The sequence below is a fragment of the Sceloporus undulatus genome, chromosome 1 (assembly GCF_019175285.1).
Source record: "Sceloporus undulatus isolate JIND9_A2432 ecotype Alabama chromosome 1, SceUnd_v1.1, whole genome shotgun sequence".
Taxonomy (NCBI): domain Eukaryota; kingdom Metazoa; phylum Chordata; class Lepidosauria; order Squamata; family Phrynosomatidae; genus Sceloporus; species Sceloporus undulatus.
The window spans coordinates 308,877,461-308,891,818 of NC_056522.1; the positions used below are offsets into that span (position 1 = coordinate 308,877,461).

General features: G+C 40.9%; 2 protein-coding genes across 6 annotated transcripts in view; one reads left to right on the top strand and one right to left on the bottom strand.

Moving 5' to 3' along the window:
• Nucleotides 1–11,888, top strand: part of F2 (coagulation factor II, thrombin) — a 35,847-nt gene extending 23,959 nt beyond the window's left edge. The window contains exons 10-14 of the mRNA XM_042446962.1: nt 924–1,091; nt 3,175–3,348; nt 4,567–4,745; nt 10,824–10,894; nt 11,617–11,888. Coding sequence (XP_042302896.1) covers nt 924–1,091; nt 3,175–3,348; nt 4,567–4,745; nt 10,824–10,894; nt 11,617–11,760 — 736 coding nt within the window. The 3' untranslated portion in view covers nt 11,761–11,888. The remainder of the gene's footprint in view (nt 1–923; nt 1,092–3,174; nt 3,349–4,566; nt 4,746–10,823; nt 10,895–11,616) is intronic.
• The window catches only part of CKAP5 (cytoskeleton associated protein 5), a 537,335-nt gene that overhangs the window by 423,957 nt on the left and 99,020 nt on the right, over nt 1–14,358 (bottom strand). The window lies entirely within an intron of this gene.

The following is a 14,358-nucleotide window of genomic DNA, read 5'->3' on the forward strand; positions in this document are numbered from 1 at the left end:
CTAGAACCACTTTACATTACACACTCATAGCCATAAAATTACACCTTAACTGCCATGGCAACATCCTGTGGAATCCTGAGATCTGCAGTTTAGGGAGCTCCAGGGTCTCACCAAACTACACATACTAGGACTCCATAAAAGATAGCCATGGCAGTTAAAATGGAATCATAGTAACTGTGTATTGTGAAAAAGCCCCTGGTTTCTGGCCAAAGTGCTACAAACCTGATGAGCATAGCCATGTCTTCTGACAACACCAGACTACTTAAGGTAATTGGTCCCCTCATCTGTTTTAATTCAGTAGCCATGATTTAGGGGCTTCATAAGTGCCATTGGCCAGTCTTTGGAATGCTGCTGCCATACCAAGAACTTCTTGCAGAGTGAATTAATTTTTATCTTTTTTCCAATTTTACCTTCCTCCTATGAATATAATTCAGAGTACTGGCTTCCAGTACAATAGTAAGATTATGTAAAATGACTGAAAACCTTGTGTTTTTTTTAAAGACAGTTTAATAACACACTGCTAAAAGAAAAAAAAGCAGCACTTATCCCATTAAAAGTCCCTACTGCTGCAAGATAGGTTAGCAGCCAAAAGCTTCCCTAAATAAAAAATGTATTTGCTTGCAGGAAGCTAGCAGGAAAGACAGGAAAGCTAGCATCCCTTGGTAGGGAATTCCTGAGACTGGGAATGGCCATTTGAGAACTGGTCATTTCCCTTCCTTTTCAAAGGTGTGCCTCAGATGTGTGCTTGCTTCTGCCTCATTCCTCTTTTGCGGAGCAATCACACAAATTAGCTTGCCATTGCAAATAGAAGCCATGTAAAGACTGTTTTAGGCTCTTATGTACTGTCTGAGCTCTTGGCTTTTGATATCTCTACTAAGATGCTGACCTCCAGGGTTCCCCCCCCCCCTCCGACCTTCTTATAGGCAAGTGATGCTATTCAAGAAAAGCCCACAGGAGTTGGTCTGTGGTGCCAGTCTCATAAGTGATCGCTGGGTCCTCACGGCTGCTCATTGTATCTTCTATCCACCCTGGGATAAGAATTTCACTACGGATGATCTCCTTGTACGGATTGGCAAACACAACAGAAAGAAGTAAGAGTTCAGGGGCAGGGGGATTCTAAGTCAAATTAAAGGAAAGCTTCTTGAACAGATAATAAACCAATCAGTCTCTGCTTACTTATTGTAAATTATTGTATTGTAAACCACTCGGATTCCCAGTGATTGGGCGGTATATAAATAAAACCTATTATTATTATTATTATTATTATTATTATTATTACTTAGAAAGGAATGCTGTGATTAGCTAGCTAGCATGTCATGCTAAACCAGCCCTAATTTCTCTCTCTCTCTCTCTCTTTGAGATAACAGCTTGTTTGCTGCTGCAGAGCCTAAACTTTAAATCAATGGATTGAAATTACATGAATAGAGATTCCACCACTCACCACAGAAGCACACATACATCCTTTTACCTCAGGCCCTACCCATGCCCTCTCCAGTTCCATCTCACAGCCTTCTACCCCACAATCCTTTAAGTTACCTCTTTCCAACCCATGCAACTCTCTCTAGCCATTTCTAACAGTCTGTTGCCACCAAGCCCTCCCAGGCACCCTGTTTGCCAGCCCCCAGACAGATTACCCTCATCTCCCTCTAGTTCACTTTCTAACTTTCCCTAGTGATCCTTTAGTCACCCTGAGGGCCTCTTCCATCCCAAATCACCTTGTATTCCTTCCCACATTTACCAGACCAGATGTACCGGGGATCTACCAACACAACCAACCCATCTCAAACAGAAATACACAATTCTTGTTCTCTTTTTAAGGAGGGGACAGTTTTTAGCAGGCAGCCAGGTTTTGTTATAAACAAAACCCTGATCTACAGCTATCTATTATCAGAGTCCTCATAGGTTCCATAAACATTCTGGGAAAATGAAAGGAATATGGCGAGAGTCAGGTGTTTTCGCACTGTTGTGGCCCAATTGTTTAATTTAATTGGAAGAGAAGAAAGACAACTGTGAGCATGAAGTGTATGTGGCATTACAGGAAAAGTCAATGGGTATGGGGTGTCCCTTCTCTGGATCCCCACATATAGGTGAAGGCACAGCATAATATCCAAGGGATGCTCAAATCCATGGGCCAACTTCAGATCTCCAGAGTAGTAGTTGCTCCAAATTGTTTTCTCTCTCAGAGCTTGCAGAGCCCAATAATCAATTCCTTCTAGTCCTGTTCTCATGTTTTAAGCCTGAACAGGACACATAAACATGCCTCATGATCACAGGGCTGCAGACACTGGGCAGCAAGGTCTGAAAAGGTATTCTCTTGTTCACTTAAACTATCTGCTTTTATCTTCCAAACCATTTTGATTTGAGGTTGAAAATCTTTCTCTTTAGTAGACCTCTGAGTGGCTGGGCACCTTACCATTCACGCAGAAGCTTACTTTAGCCTTTACTGCTCAGAATAGTAAGATTAGGGAGTGGGTTAGGAGAGGGAATCAGCATGTCCACAAACAAAGGTTGGGGTTCACAGTCTGATGCTCTTTACACCTACAGTCCACCCTCCCCATCTGTGGGGATCTGTTCCACCCCTCCCCGCATATGGAGAACAAAGCATATGCTCAAGCCCCATAGAAAATAATGGGGGATATGCTTGCGGTGTGGCACGGGTACATGCCTCATTACCTCTGCCAGGGCTTGCCTTCCGCATAAGCTCAAAGCTGTGGAAGGCAAGCCTGTCTATGGGGAGGTCCCACTGTATTTCTATATCCTTCTCTGGCTTCTCATGCCAAAATGACAACCTTGTCTTCTCTCTTCTCACTTATATCATCCTAAGCTACTCCTGTCTTTTAAAATTCCGCCCTCTCTTCAGAACATCTGAAAATGCAATCAGTCATGCAAGAATTAGTTCCCACAAAGACAGTTCACCTGAATATCCTTGTAGCTTCTGTAAGAAATTGCCTGGTAACTTTGTCATTAGCTACGAATGGCACCTCTATCAGGGTGTCTTACCCCATTACTTTTACTCCTGGTTTTACAATAGTATTCCCACAGTCCTTTGTGTTGAGGTTGGAGATGGGGCTTTGTTTAAGTGAGGGTTCAATACACTTGTAAACAGAACAGGTTTTATCCTGATACAGCCCTTAAATATTATAAATATTCTTTTCTTCTCTGGAAACCTTTCAGATATGAAAGGAACATGGAAAAAATTGTCATGCTGGATAAAATCATCATCCATCCCAAATACAACTGGAAGGAGAATTTGGACAGAGACATCGCATTGTTACACCTAAAGAAGCCAGTTGCTTTCAGTGACTATATACAGCCAGTATGTTTGCCCACCAAGGAGATAGTTCAAAGGTAAGGAGATAGATTTTTCCCCAACAATGTGCCCTGTTAAGTAATCTTTACGAGAGGAACCATCGTGATATTGTTTCAAGCAGAAACAACTTTGTAAGAGCTCTCACACCACCAGTTTCCTAAGTCCTGCTGCTGATAAATGCAAGAGTAGTGGCAACTTTAGGAAAGATCTGGTATCAACAGAGGAATTCCCTTTTCAGTAACAGGATTTGAGTTGTATCAAGTTGGAGCTCTCATAATAGACTCTTTAGTTGGTTTCTAACTAGAAAACATAATGGGGAAACAATGGGAAGGAATAGAATGCAGTTTCATGCAAGAATTGCTACACTTCAGTGAACTACCGCTATGAGTTTGATGATAAACTTAATTTTATGAATAAATCCTATTTAGCCCACTTAACTTAGTTATAAATTGCCTTTGTTCCAGAGTTGGGATCCAAGGCACCTTGCACAATATATTGAAACATCTCTATATAAAAATATTTGGGGTAGCTGAAATACAAAATACAGCAAAATACAAAATCCACAAGCAGCGATGCCTTTTTTGGTCAAATCCAAAGCTTCACTGGCTTCTTCAACAAGATGTTAAAAATCAAGGAGAAAAATGGTCCTGATGCTAATCACAGGCCTACATTTTGTCTGAGATGCAGTCAGTTAAGATGGTATTGAGAGATTTCAATGGAGGCAGAGGCCACTCTCTTATTGGCCATGTGAAGATTAGAGACAAAGAGCAATAAAAGACAGGTAATAAAAAATCAGTTCCCATTAGCAACAGAAAAGTAACTTCTCTTGAGATCCAGGGACAGTCAGCATAACAATCTTAGTCACAGCCACAAGACTTAAAGGCAGATTAACAACAAAGTCTGGGTGAGATCAGAATTGGCATGACGTTTGCAGTGAGCAAGAGATGTTTGCTATTTCCTACAGCTTGCTCTCTTTATTGTGGCATCCACCGTGTCTTTCTTCTTCTCTACAGATGATTACCACCAAGGCCACGTCATCCTTCCTATTGCAGCATATTCTCTGCCAGACAATTCAGAGCACAGGGGAGACACCATTGGAAATGGTGTCATAAGAATGTATAGTGCAGATTGAATATAAATATTAAATCAATTTCAGTGGTTTATCAGAAGGCAAGTTAGATATTTAGCCTGCCCATGTTCAACATTGTTCTGTGGTGTTCTTAATCTGGTTTTCATGTAAAGTTTTTGTTCTGCAGCCTGTTGCTAGCTGGATACAAAGGGCGCGTGACTGGCTGGGGAAACCTATTTGAGACATGGACAACTAACCCTTCAGTTCTTCCCAATGTGTTACAACAAGTGAACCTGCCCATCGTGGGTCAGGAAACCTGTAAGGCCTCTACCAAAATCAAAGTCACAGACAACATGTTTTGTGCGGGTAAGTTTAACCTTTTCCCAAACATTTAATTGTAGAAGGTGATGAAACTGCAGGCAACTGGATTACTGAAATAGCAAAGTTAATACTTTCAGAGGAGTAAGTCAAGCCACATACTGAATGGAAAAAGAATTAAGCCAGTCTGATTTCTATCATGGATGGACAACTTCTCCACTCACTGAGGGAGAGGTGGAATGACTTTGTCCAAGAAACTCTGCAGCTGGCACCATTCTGCTGTGTTTATGCACCATTGTACACGTACCTTGTCTAGGAAGGATCTGTGATCTTCAGTCTGAAGAATGTGATATGTGTCCAACCTAGTGCAAATGAATCCATAGTTTAGAATCCTTTCAAAGGATAGAAGAGAGGTAGGTGTCTCAGGGCTGTCTCAAGACACCTTTTCTCCCTGAAAAAGGACAACAGGATGCCAATCCTACTCCATGTAAAAAACAAAAACAAAACATTAGCTTCAACAAAACAAAATCTTAAATTTTGGCACTGGCAGTTGGATAACGTCCATCACCATGCTGCTGTTACTGCTCCTCTCCCCCCAACTTTTGCCACTTGAGGTGGCTGCCTCATGCTTACATTGGAAGTATTATTCTGTTGGTGGAGTCAATGAGAAGACAACGTCTTAATAAGAGGTATCTTCTAATTCAAGGAATGATACCAGCCAAGTGAGAACCTGAGCTAAGCCAGCACCATGGTCAGAACAAAATTACCTCTGTCTAGATTCTAGAAGCTTCTAGCATGAGCTGAGGAGAATGAGGCGGGGAAAATAAATCAGTCTAGACTTCTGGCACTAATGTGGACAGCTAAGAAAAAACAAAAGGCAAGCTGAAGGTCAAGACTACTTTGCAATACTTGTTTGAATGGACGTGTCCTTACAGCCTACCAGTATAGGCAGACACACATGGTAAAACAAATAAATTTCAAGCCAAAATCAGGCAGAAGAGGTTCCCACTTTTGCCCTGTATATCATCTGCCTGCCTCCAGTTACAACAGAAACAGAAATAACTTTGTGGGAATCATAGAATCAGAGGTGGAAGAGACCACTAGGGCCATCCAGTCCAACCCCCTGCCATGCAGGAACTCACAATCAAAGCACCCCTGACAGATGGCCATCCAGCCTCTGTTTAAAGACCTCCAAACTCCACTACATTCCGAGGGAGTTTGTTCCACTGTTGAACAGCCCTTTCTGTCAGGAAATTCTTCCTAATGTTGAGGTGGAATCTCTTTTCCTGGAGCTTGCGTCCATTGTTCTGAGTCCTGTTCTCTGGAGCAGCAGAAAACAAGCTAGCTCCCTCCTCAATATGACATCCCTTCAAATATTTAAATAGGGCTATCATATTACCTTTTAAATGTCTCTTCTCCAGGCTTAACATACCTAGCTCCCTAAGCCTCTCCTCATAACACATGGTTTCCAAACACTTCACCATTTTAGTTGCCCTCCTTTGGACACACTCCAGTTTCTCAACATCTTTTTTAAATTGTGGTGCCCAGAACTGGACAGTATTCCAGGTGAGGCCTGACCAAAGCAAAATAGAGTGGCACTATTACTTCCCTTGATCTAGATACTATACTTCTATTGATGCAGCCTAGAATTGCATTGACCTTTTTAACTGCGGCACACACTGACTCATGTTCAACTTGTGGTCTACTAGGACTCCTAGATCTCTTTCACATGTAGTTTCATTCAGCCAGGTATCCCCCATCCTATATCTGTGCATTTAATCCCCCCCCCCCGCCAAGTGCAGTACCTTACACTTCTGTGTTGAAATTCATTTTGTTAGCTTTGGCCCAACCTTCTAATCTATGAAGATCATTTTGAAATTTGATCCTGTCCTTCTTCCTAATTTGGTGTGATCTGCAAATTTGATAAACATGCCACATATTCTTTCATCTAAGTCACTGATAAAGATGTGGAATAGCACTGGGCTCAGGACAGAACCCTGTGGCATCCCACTAGTAACTTCTCTCCAGGATTAAAGGGAGCCATTGCTGAATACCCTTTGAGTTTGGCCAGTCAGCCAATTACAAATCCACCCAACAATTGCATTGTCTAGCCCACATTTCACTAGCTTGTTTGCAAGAATGTCATGGGGGACCTTGTCAAAGGCCTTATTGAAATCAAGATATACGATATCCACAGCATTCCCTTCATCTTCCAAGTTGGTAATTTTATATATATATAAAAAGATTAGATTTGTCTGGCATGACTTGTTTCTCTGAAACCCATCTTGACTTTTTGTGATTATGGCATTGCCTTCTAAATGTTCACAGAATCTCTTTTTAATGATCTGCTCTAGAATCTTTCCTGGGATTGATGTCAGACTAACTGGATGATAATTGTTGGGATTCTTTTTTAACCCCTTTTTGAGGATGGGGATGTTTGTCCTCCTCCAGTCTGCTGGGACTACTCTTGTTCTCCATGAGTTCTCAAAAGATTATTGCCAATGGCTCTGACATTACATTTGCCAGTTCTTTTAATATCCTTGGATATAGTTAATCTGGTCTTGGAGACTTAGGCCTGTTACAGACTGCCAAAATAAAGCTGCTTTGGGTCTCTTTGGAGGTATGCTATTTAAATGATGCATGGGTCCTAAGAATCCAGAAGCTGCACCAAAGTTGCACTCCAGTGCTTAGGAATGGAGTGTGGCTTTGGCGCCGCGACCTCCGGACTCTTAGGACCCATGCATTATTTAAATAGCATACCTCCAAAGAGACCCGAAGCAGCTTTATTTTGCACAGTCTGGAACAGGCCTTAATTTCATTTAGATTAGCAAGTACTCCTGTACTACCTCTTACTTGTACTGCATTTCCCCTGTTGTGTCCTCTGCTCCATCTTCCTCATGTTGACCATGCTTTTCCTTTTCTTGGAAGACTGAGGTAAAGAAGGTATTGAGTAGTTTTACTTTTTCACTGTCCCATTAACATTTCACCAGTCTCCACACAGTGGTCCCACCATTTCCCCCTTCTTCTTCTTTTTGCTGACATAACCAAAAAAAGTCCGGTTAATGGTTCTTCACCTCTCTAGCAAGCCTGAGCTCATTCTGCACTTCTGCGTTTCTGACTTTGCCTCTACATGTGCTAGCTGTTCCTTTGAATTTCTCCTTGATTTCCCCATTTGTTATACATGTTCCGTTTAAAACTTAGCTCCGCAGAAAACTGTTTAGTTATCCATTCTGGTTTCTTGATATACCTCCCATTTCCTCTCCTCATCAACTGTTTCAAATTATGCCTTTAGTATCTCCCTTTTGAGAAACTCCCATCCATCCTGAACGTCCTTCTTTTACTAATTCCTGACCACAGGGTCACCCCCAGTATTTCCCAAATTTACTGAAACCTGCTTTTCTAAAGTCTAGAATGTATGTCTGACTATGCCTGGTTTCTGCTTTCCTCTGTATAACAAACTCCAGAAGAACATGGTCGCTCCCACTGAAGGATCCCACCACTTGCACTCCATTAACCAAGCCATCCTTGTTGGTTAGGATCAGATCTAAAATAGCTGACCCCCTTGTTGTCGCTTCCACCTTTTGGACAATGAAGTTGTCTCCAAAGCAAGTGAGGAATTTGCTAGACCTTGAGGGTTTGGCTGAGTTTGACTTCCAGCAAATATCAGATGGTTGAAGCACCCATCACTACTACATCTCTCCTTTCTGAGCGTGTGGTCATCTGTTCCAGAAAGGCATCATCCAATTCCTCCATTTGACTTGAGGGTCTATAGTAGACTTCCACAATAATGTCCCTGTTGTTTGCCTCCCCTTTAATTTTTATCCAGATGCTCTCCACCTGAGTTCCAGTATTGATGTCCAGGATCTCTTCACTGGTGTAAACATCCCTGACATATAATGCTGTTTCTCCTCCTTTCCTTTTTGGCCTATTTCTCTTAAAAAGGTTATACCCCTCTATTACTACATTCCAGTCATGAGACTCATCCCACCAGGCTTCAGTGAGGCCTATCATATCATATTTGCTTTGTTATGCTAGGAGTTCAAGTTCATCTTGTTTATTTTCCATGCTCTGTGCATTAGTGTAGAGACATCGAAGACCATGGCTCCTCCTCTCTAGCTGCCTGTGTAAAGTTTTTCCCTTCCACTGTTGGGTCCTTGCCCTATTTGCCTTGTTCCCTCTATAACAGTTTGACTATTATCTCCAGCCTTTGATGTACTCCTGCCTTCCAAAATATTGTTTCCCTCCCCCACATAATTCAGTTTAAACCTTGCTAATCCAATTTTTGTGACTATTGGCAAAAACATTTCTGCCAACTGGGGTGAGATGCAATCCATCCCTTGCCAGAAGTCCCCCCTCACGGAATTATAGCTCATGATCCTAAGAATCCAAATAGTTCTCGGAATCCATTTATATCTCACGTTTTAGACAACAATTAATCAAGGCCCACCATCTACTCAGGACATTTTGGCACATTTTTTTAAAATTAGAAGAGTATTTAATATGAAGCAGAAGCTATGTAAATGGCTGTTAATGTTGTAAATCCAATTTAAAAACATACAAAAAATATTTAAAGAGAAACAATTTTAATCTGATTATATTTCCTATCAAAATTATCAATAATAGAGAATAACAGTGAAAGACCCAAGTAACCTTTTAGAGAGGGAGATGGCTCCCACATTTAGTTAATAAAGCATCAGACTTGACATTAAGGGAAATAGTATAGTACGACCCCCTGTATGTTCTAAGACCCTCCATGGTTACCTGAAACTGCAAACAATAGGGAACTGTATTTTCAATGAGATGAATGACTACCAGACCAAGCATGCCATAAAGTCACACTGGAGGAGCTAGAAATTGTTATCTGATATTGATTTGATATTTGATCTTTTTAATTTGTTGTCTGCTTATTTTTATCTAATTCTATCTTGTACAGTGTACCTGCATCATACTGCAGGCACACTTTACACAGCTTTCAGTATACGCTGAAAGCTGCGTGGGGAGAAGGGGCAGCACATCCCATAGGGATGAATGGGGTGCTGCACAGCCGCGTGCACGAGCTCCATTCATTTAAATGGGGCTCGAGCATAGGTGGTATTTGCTTTATGGCAGGGGAGTCCGGAACGGATCCCCCACGTAAAGTAAGGGTGCACTGTATTTTCTATTGTTTATATGTAGAATGTACGCCATTGGCAGGTTTCATTTTTATTTGTTTCATTGTTTGTATGTACAGTGCTGTGTAAATCTACAGCGCTATATAAATAATAATAATAATAATAATAATAATAATAATAATAATAATAATATGCCTAAAGAGAATACTTCTGTAGACATTTCTAGATCTTCCAACACAATTCTATAGTACGCTTGGGCTGGACATTGGCCACAGAATTGCATTTGAGGGCCTAGAAATGCCTAGAGAACATATTTTTTTCAGATGTGGATAAGTGAAACCACAGATACTGGATCTGTGGACATGGGGGTATTACTATATTCCAAAAGTTAACCTATTTTCCCCAAACAATGGGATTTTAAAAGTGATAGGTGCCTCTACAATCAGACTAGTAAATTTAGCCCTCATTTACTCTCTAAAGACCAACCACAAAACAAAGCATGCTAAAAGATATATGTGAAAACAATTAATGTGCAATGATAAGCAGATTTGAGGAAGGAACTCTAATAGCCTGCTAAGGTGAATCGCAAGGGATGTGCTGTGCTTTCTGTAGCAAACTTTATTATCTTCCTCTGCTGATTCCTGCTGTAAACTTAAAAACTGTTTGCAAAACGTACATATGTAACAACACAGCATCCTGACTGACTAAAGAAATGAAATCTTACAAATACCAAATGCCACTGGAAAAATAGATGTCTCTTGAGAGACTTAGCAAAGATAAAGTTAAAAAACAAACAAGAACTTGTACACCAAGCCACACCAACTATATGAAGGATATGAAGTTATGTTTTCTTTGGGGGGGAGGCCTTTGCTGCTTTGTGGATGTGAAAGGATAAGCATGATTAAATTGTTGATATCAGGTTATCAAAAGCTAGAATCAACTAAAGAAAACACAAGACAGACTGCAAACCTCTCTCTCGTCAGCTACAGCTTCAAATTCCTTTGCTCTTTTTTAGGGTACAGTCCTGAGGATTCCAAGAGGGGAGATGCCTGTGAGGGCGACAGTGGGGGTCCTTTTGTCATGAAGGTATGTGTAATGGTCAGAGCAGTGCAATATACACACAAAAAAATTAAAGGGTAGCAGTAACATCGTGCATTGCCAGTTCTGCATTGAGCTGGAGGATGGAGTAATGTGTCCTTCACCTATGAAATGGTCATTACTTCCTTTTATGACCTCTTGAGATCATTACTGGATTAAAGGCATTACCTCAAAATCTTACACAGAGATTTAGTATATGTTAGGCTTGTGTTCAGGGAACCTACTACTGATCACATAGAATCAAGCTTGTAAAACAGTTGGTTCTATGTTATTAATTTAAGTACAACCTGTCGTTAGATTCAGTGTTGGGGCTTTTAATGAAAGCATTCACCAACTCTGATCATGGATTTGTTCTCCTTGGTTTAAAAAAACTGTGGAGTTAAGATATGAATTCTGTAACATTTCATGAAAATTAAGGTTACTTGCTGCTAGTGGAACAGTCGTATGGACAGGAAAGCACTGATATTATTCAGCAATTCTACTTGTTTCTGAGGTTCAAATAGGTGTCTTCTACAAGTTTCTTTTAAGAAACACATGGTCTCAGAAGACTCCATTCTACAGCCAATGCCACCTCTGGATCTATTTTAACGGCCCTGTGGTCAACACAGCGCTGCTACTGTTTATCCCATGTTTATTTGACATACAACTTTTGCCAGGTGCTGACTCTCTTCTCGGTATTTTTGTTCTCATCCCCACTCCTATTCTTTCAGCATCCAACGCTTGAGCGATGGTATCAAGTGGGTATTGTCTCATGGGGAGAAGGCTGCGATCGTGATGGCAAATATGGATTCTACACCCATGTATTCCGCTTGAGGAAATGGTTGCAAAAGACTACAGAGAGACATGGGCTTTAAAAGGATACTAACTTCAGCACTGGCACCTTAGTTCATAGATATTCTACAGATTAACCATTACAGTAACTAAAAGCTTATAAAAGGAAATGGTAACTGACCACAAACCCCAATAAAAATTCTGGACTAAGTTCCTATTCTCCTCTCTGGTATCAACTGCAGGAGATAAACTTAGAATACGATATATCTGTAATGAAACCAGGGTTACAGTATCCTTTTCTTCTAACGACACAGGGACATGGAGAAATGAATGTCAGCATGAACAATTCTCCTCATTATAGTAAAACTATAATCACTCTGGCGTTTACAGTAGCAAACCGCGGGCTAGCTTACAAATTCTTTCTGATCTGGTGGCTAGAAAAACATCCCTTCAACTGTCGGTGCTCATTTACACACATAAAATATGGAGGTGGCAATCACTTTCCATGCCAGTGATGCAAGATGTAGAACTAATGTAGGAAATAACTACGTGATTAGTGCTTCTGCACATCAGTGTCAGTGAGGTGTGGGAGCCAGCTACAGGAGACAGACTTGTAGCAGAATATGCATTGCTGGGCAAGCCCAAGCTTAATTATCATAGTTCAAATTTGCAAAGATCATTTTTCTTGTATTTTGGAAGATGATTGGTTCTGCTCTTCACTCACTTCAGGAGGGGAAAAATGCAGGCCAGGCAGTACTGCCAATTTCACACTAAGTGACAGACTGCATTAATGATAAGCAGGAATATTTAAAGGGACGCAATTTTATTCAGTTGATATTTTAAAAGTCACAGTAGCATTTCTGCAAGCAAAATGATATCCCACTACATCCATAGTTGTTAACTGAGCCTTTCCTATAGCAGCAAACATTCCTCACCTGAGTGAGCGAAGCTCTATAAGACACACAGGGGGAAACTGGTCAAATCTTATGACTGTTGATTAAGTTATGTCCTTCGCTTATTAATAAACATTCTCTGTACTTGGCCTCCCAGCCACTGGCAAAGAAAGTTCTGTTTCTTCTGGAGTACCTTCCCCAGCTATAATCACCAAGATTTAGGAACTACAGAAAAATTAAATAGTAAAATGTAACATTTATTCAAACTTATGGTAGAAACATTTCCATTGGCTCTATGTTAAGCTAAAAGTGGCTTAAATAGGGCATTTCTGAAACCAACATTGTAATGGAAAATCTTTATAGCCATAGATCAGGCTGGGGGTGGGGAGGAAGGTTTCTTTTTAGACAAAAGCATCAACGTTTGCCACAAATGCTTCGCTGCAGTTCCAAATCTCAGTCATGCCATACATCTGTAAATAGTAATTCTGACTGCCATTACTTTACAGTTCACTGCATTATACCAATGTAGTGATTATGCAGTGGCAACAGCACTTATTTCAAAACATCTAAGGAGGGAGAAGCAGAAAGTACTATCCTAGAGCCCTGATGGTGAACCTATGGCACGTCAAGCCATTTCTGAGGGCTTATCCTTCCCCCCGCCTACCCTCCCTGTGCCATTAGTTGCCTCTCCAGAGCCAGCTAAAGGCCCTGGAGGGTGGGGAAGTGGAGGAACAGGAGCACACCTGTTCCTCCTCTTCTCCCCTGCCCTCCCAGGGTTTATGAGCCAATGGAAACTTCCCCTCCGGGGAAGTCCTGCCCCCAGCACTGGGTAACACCCAATGCAGGAATGCCTTTGAGATTGGGCATTTGGTCTCTAAAAGGTTCACCATCACTGTCCTAGAAGATGCTACAGAAACTATGTATGCTGCAGTAGGTTTAGGAATCACACCAAGCGGCACACAAATGCATAGCCCATATCCAAAAAAACAGTATTGTCACTCAGACAATTCCCCATAATCACCTGGACTGATGTCCTTTGACTGTGGCAATATTTGATCCACTTCAGTGCACAAACATCTGGAAGTAGAATCCCATGTGAATATTCTCAGCCACCAGCAATTGCTAATCACACATTTAGTACAAACCTATATATTTTGGATTCCAGCATGTATATTAATGACATGAAGGTGAAAAAAATCATAAGCAGCAGCCCAACTTGTCTTGAATGTGGGATTTTGGTCACCCACCTTGTTAAAAGTTTCAGTACTCAAAAACAATTATTGAAATTAATTCCTCAAAAGGAATATTAATGTTACATACCACTTGCTGGCTAACTAGATACCATGAAGAAAGGCTTCAGAAGGTACTGTCTGTAAAGACTAAAGTGTTCTGCCTCTGCCCAAACTATTCTGAAACCATGGTAACAGGAACAAAATGACTGGCAGATATCAGAAGCTTCCTTCACCTGGAGCATGTATGCATTTCTAGTATCTCAGCTTCTCTAGGTACTCCCAATGAAAATTACTCCCCTATAAGATTTTGACAACAGCTCAGTAACATGTGGAAATGCTGGGTCACTAGCAACCTGCGACATGAATGGAGATTTGCCTTCAACAGTTACTATTGCTCCCACAGAGAGTTAATGCAAACTTTATTTACAAAAAACACTTAAATTAGTTACTTCATGCCATGCGTTCGTACAGAAACAGTTCAAGGATTATATGAAGGAATTTACAAAATTAAAAATGAATGCACTGAAAAGTTCCTAAGAGTTAAGGGAGCTAAAAA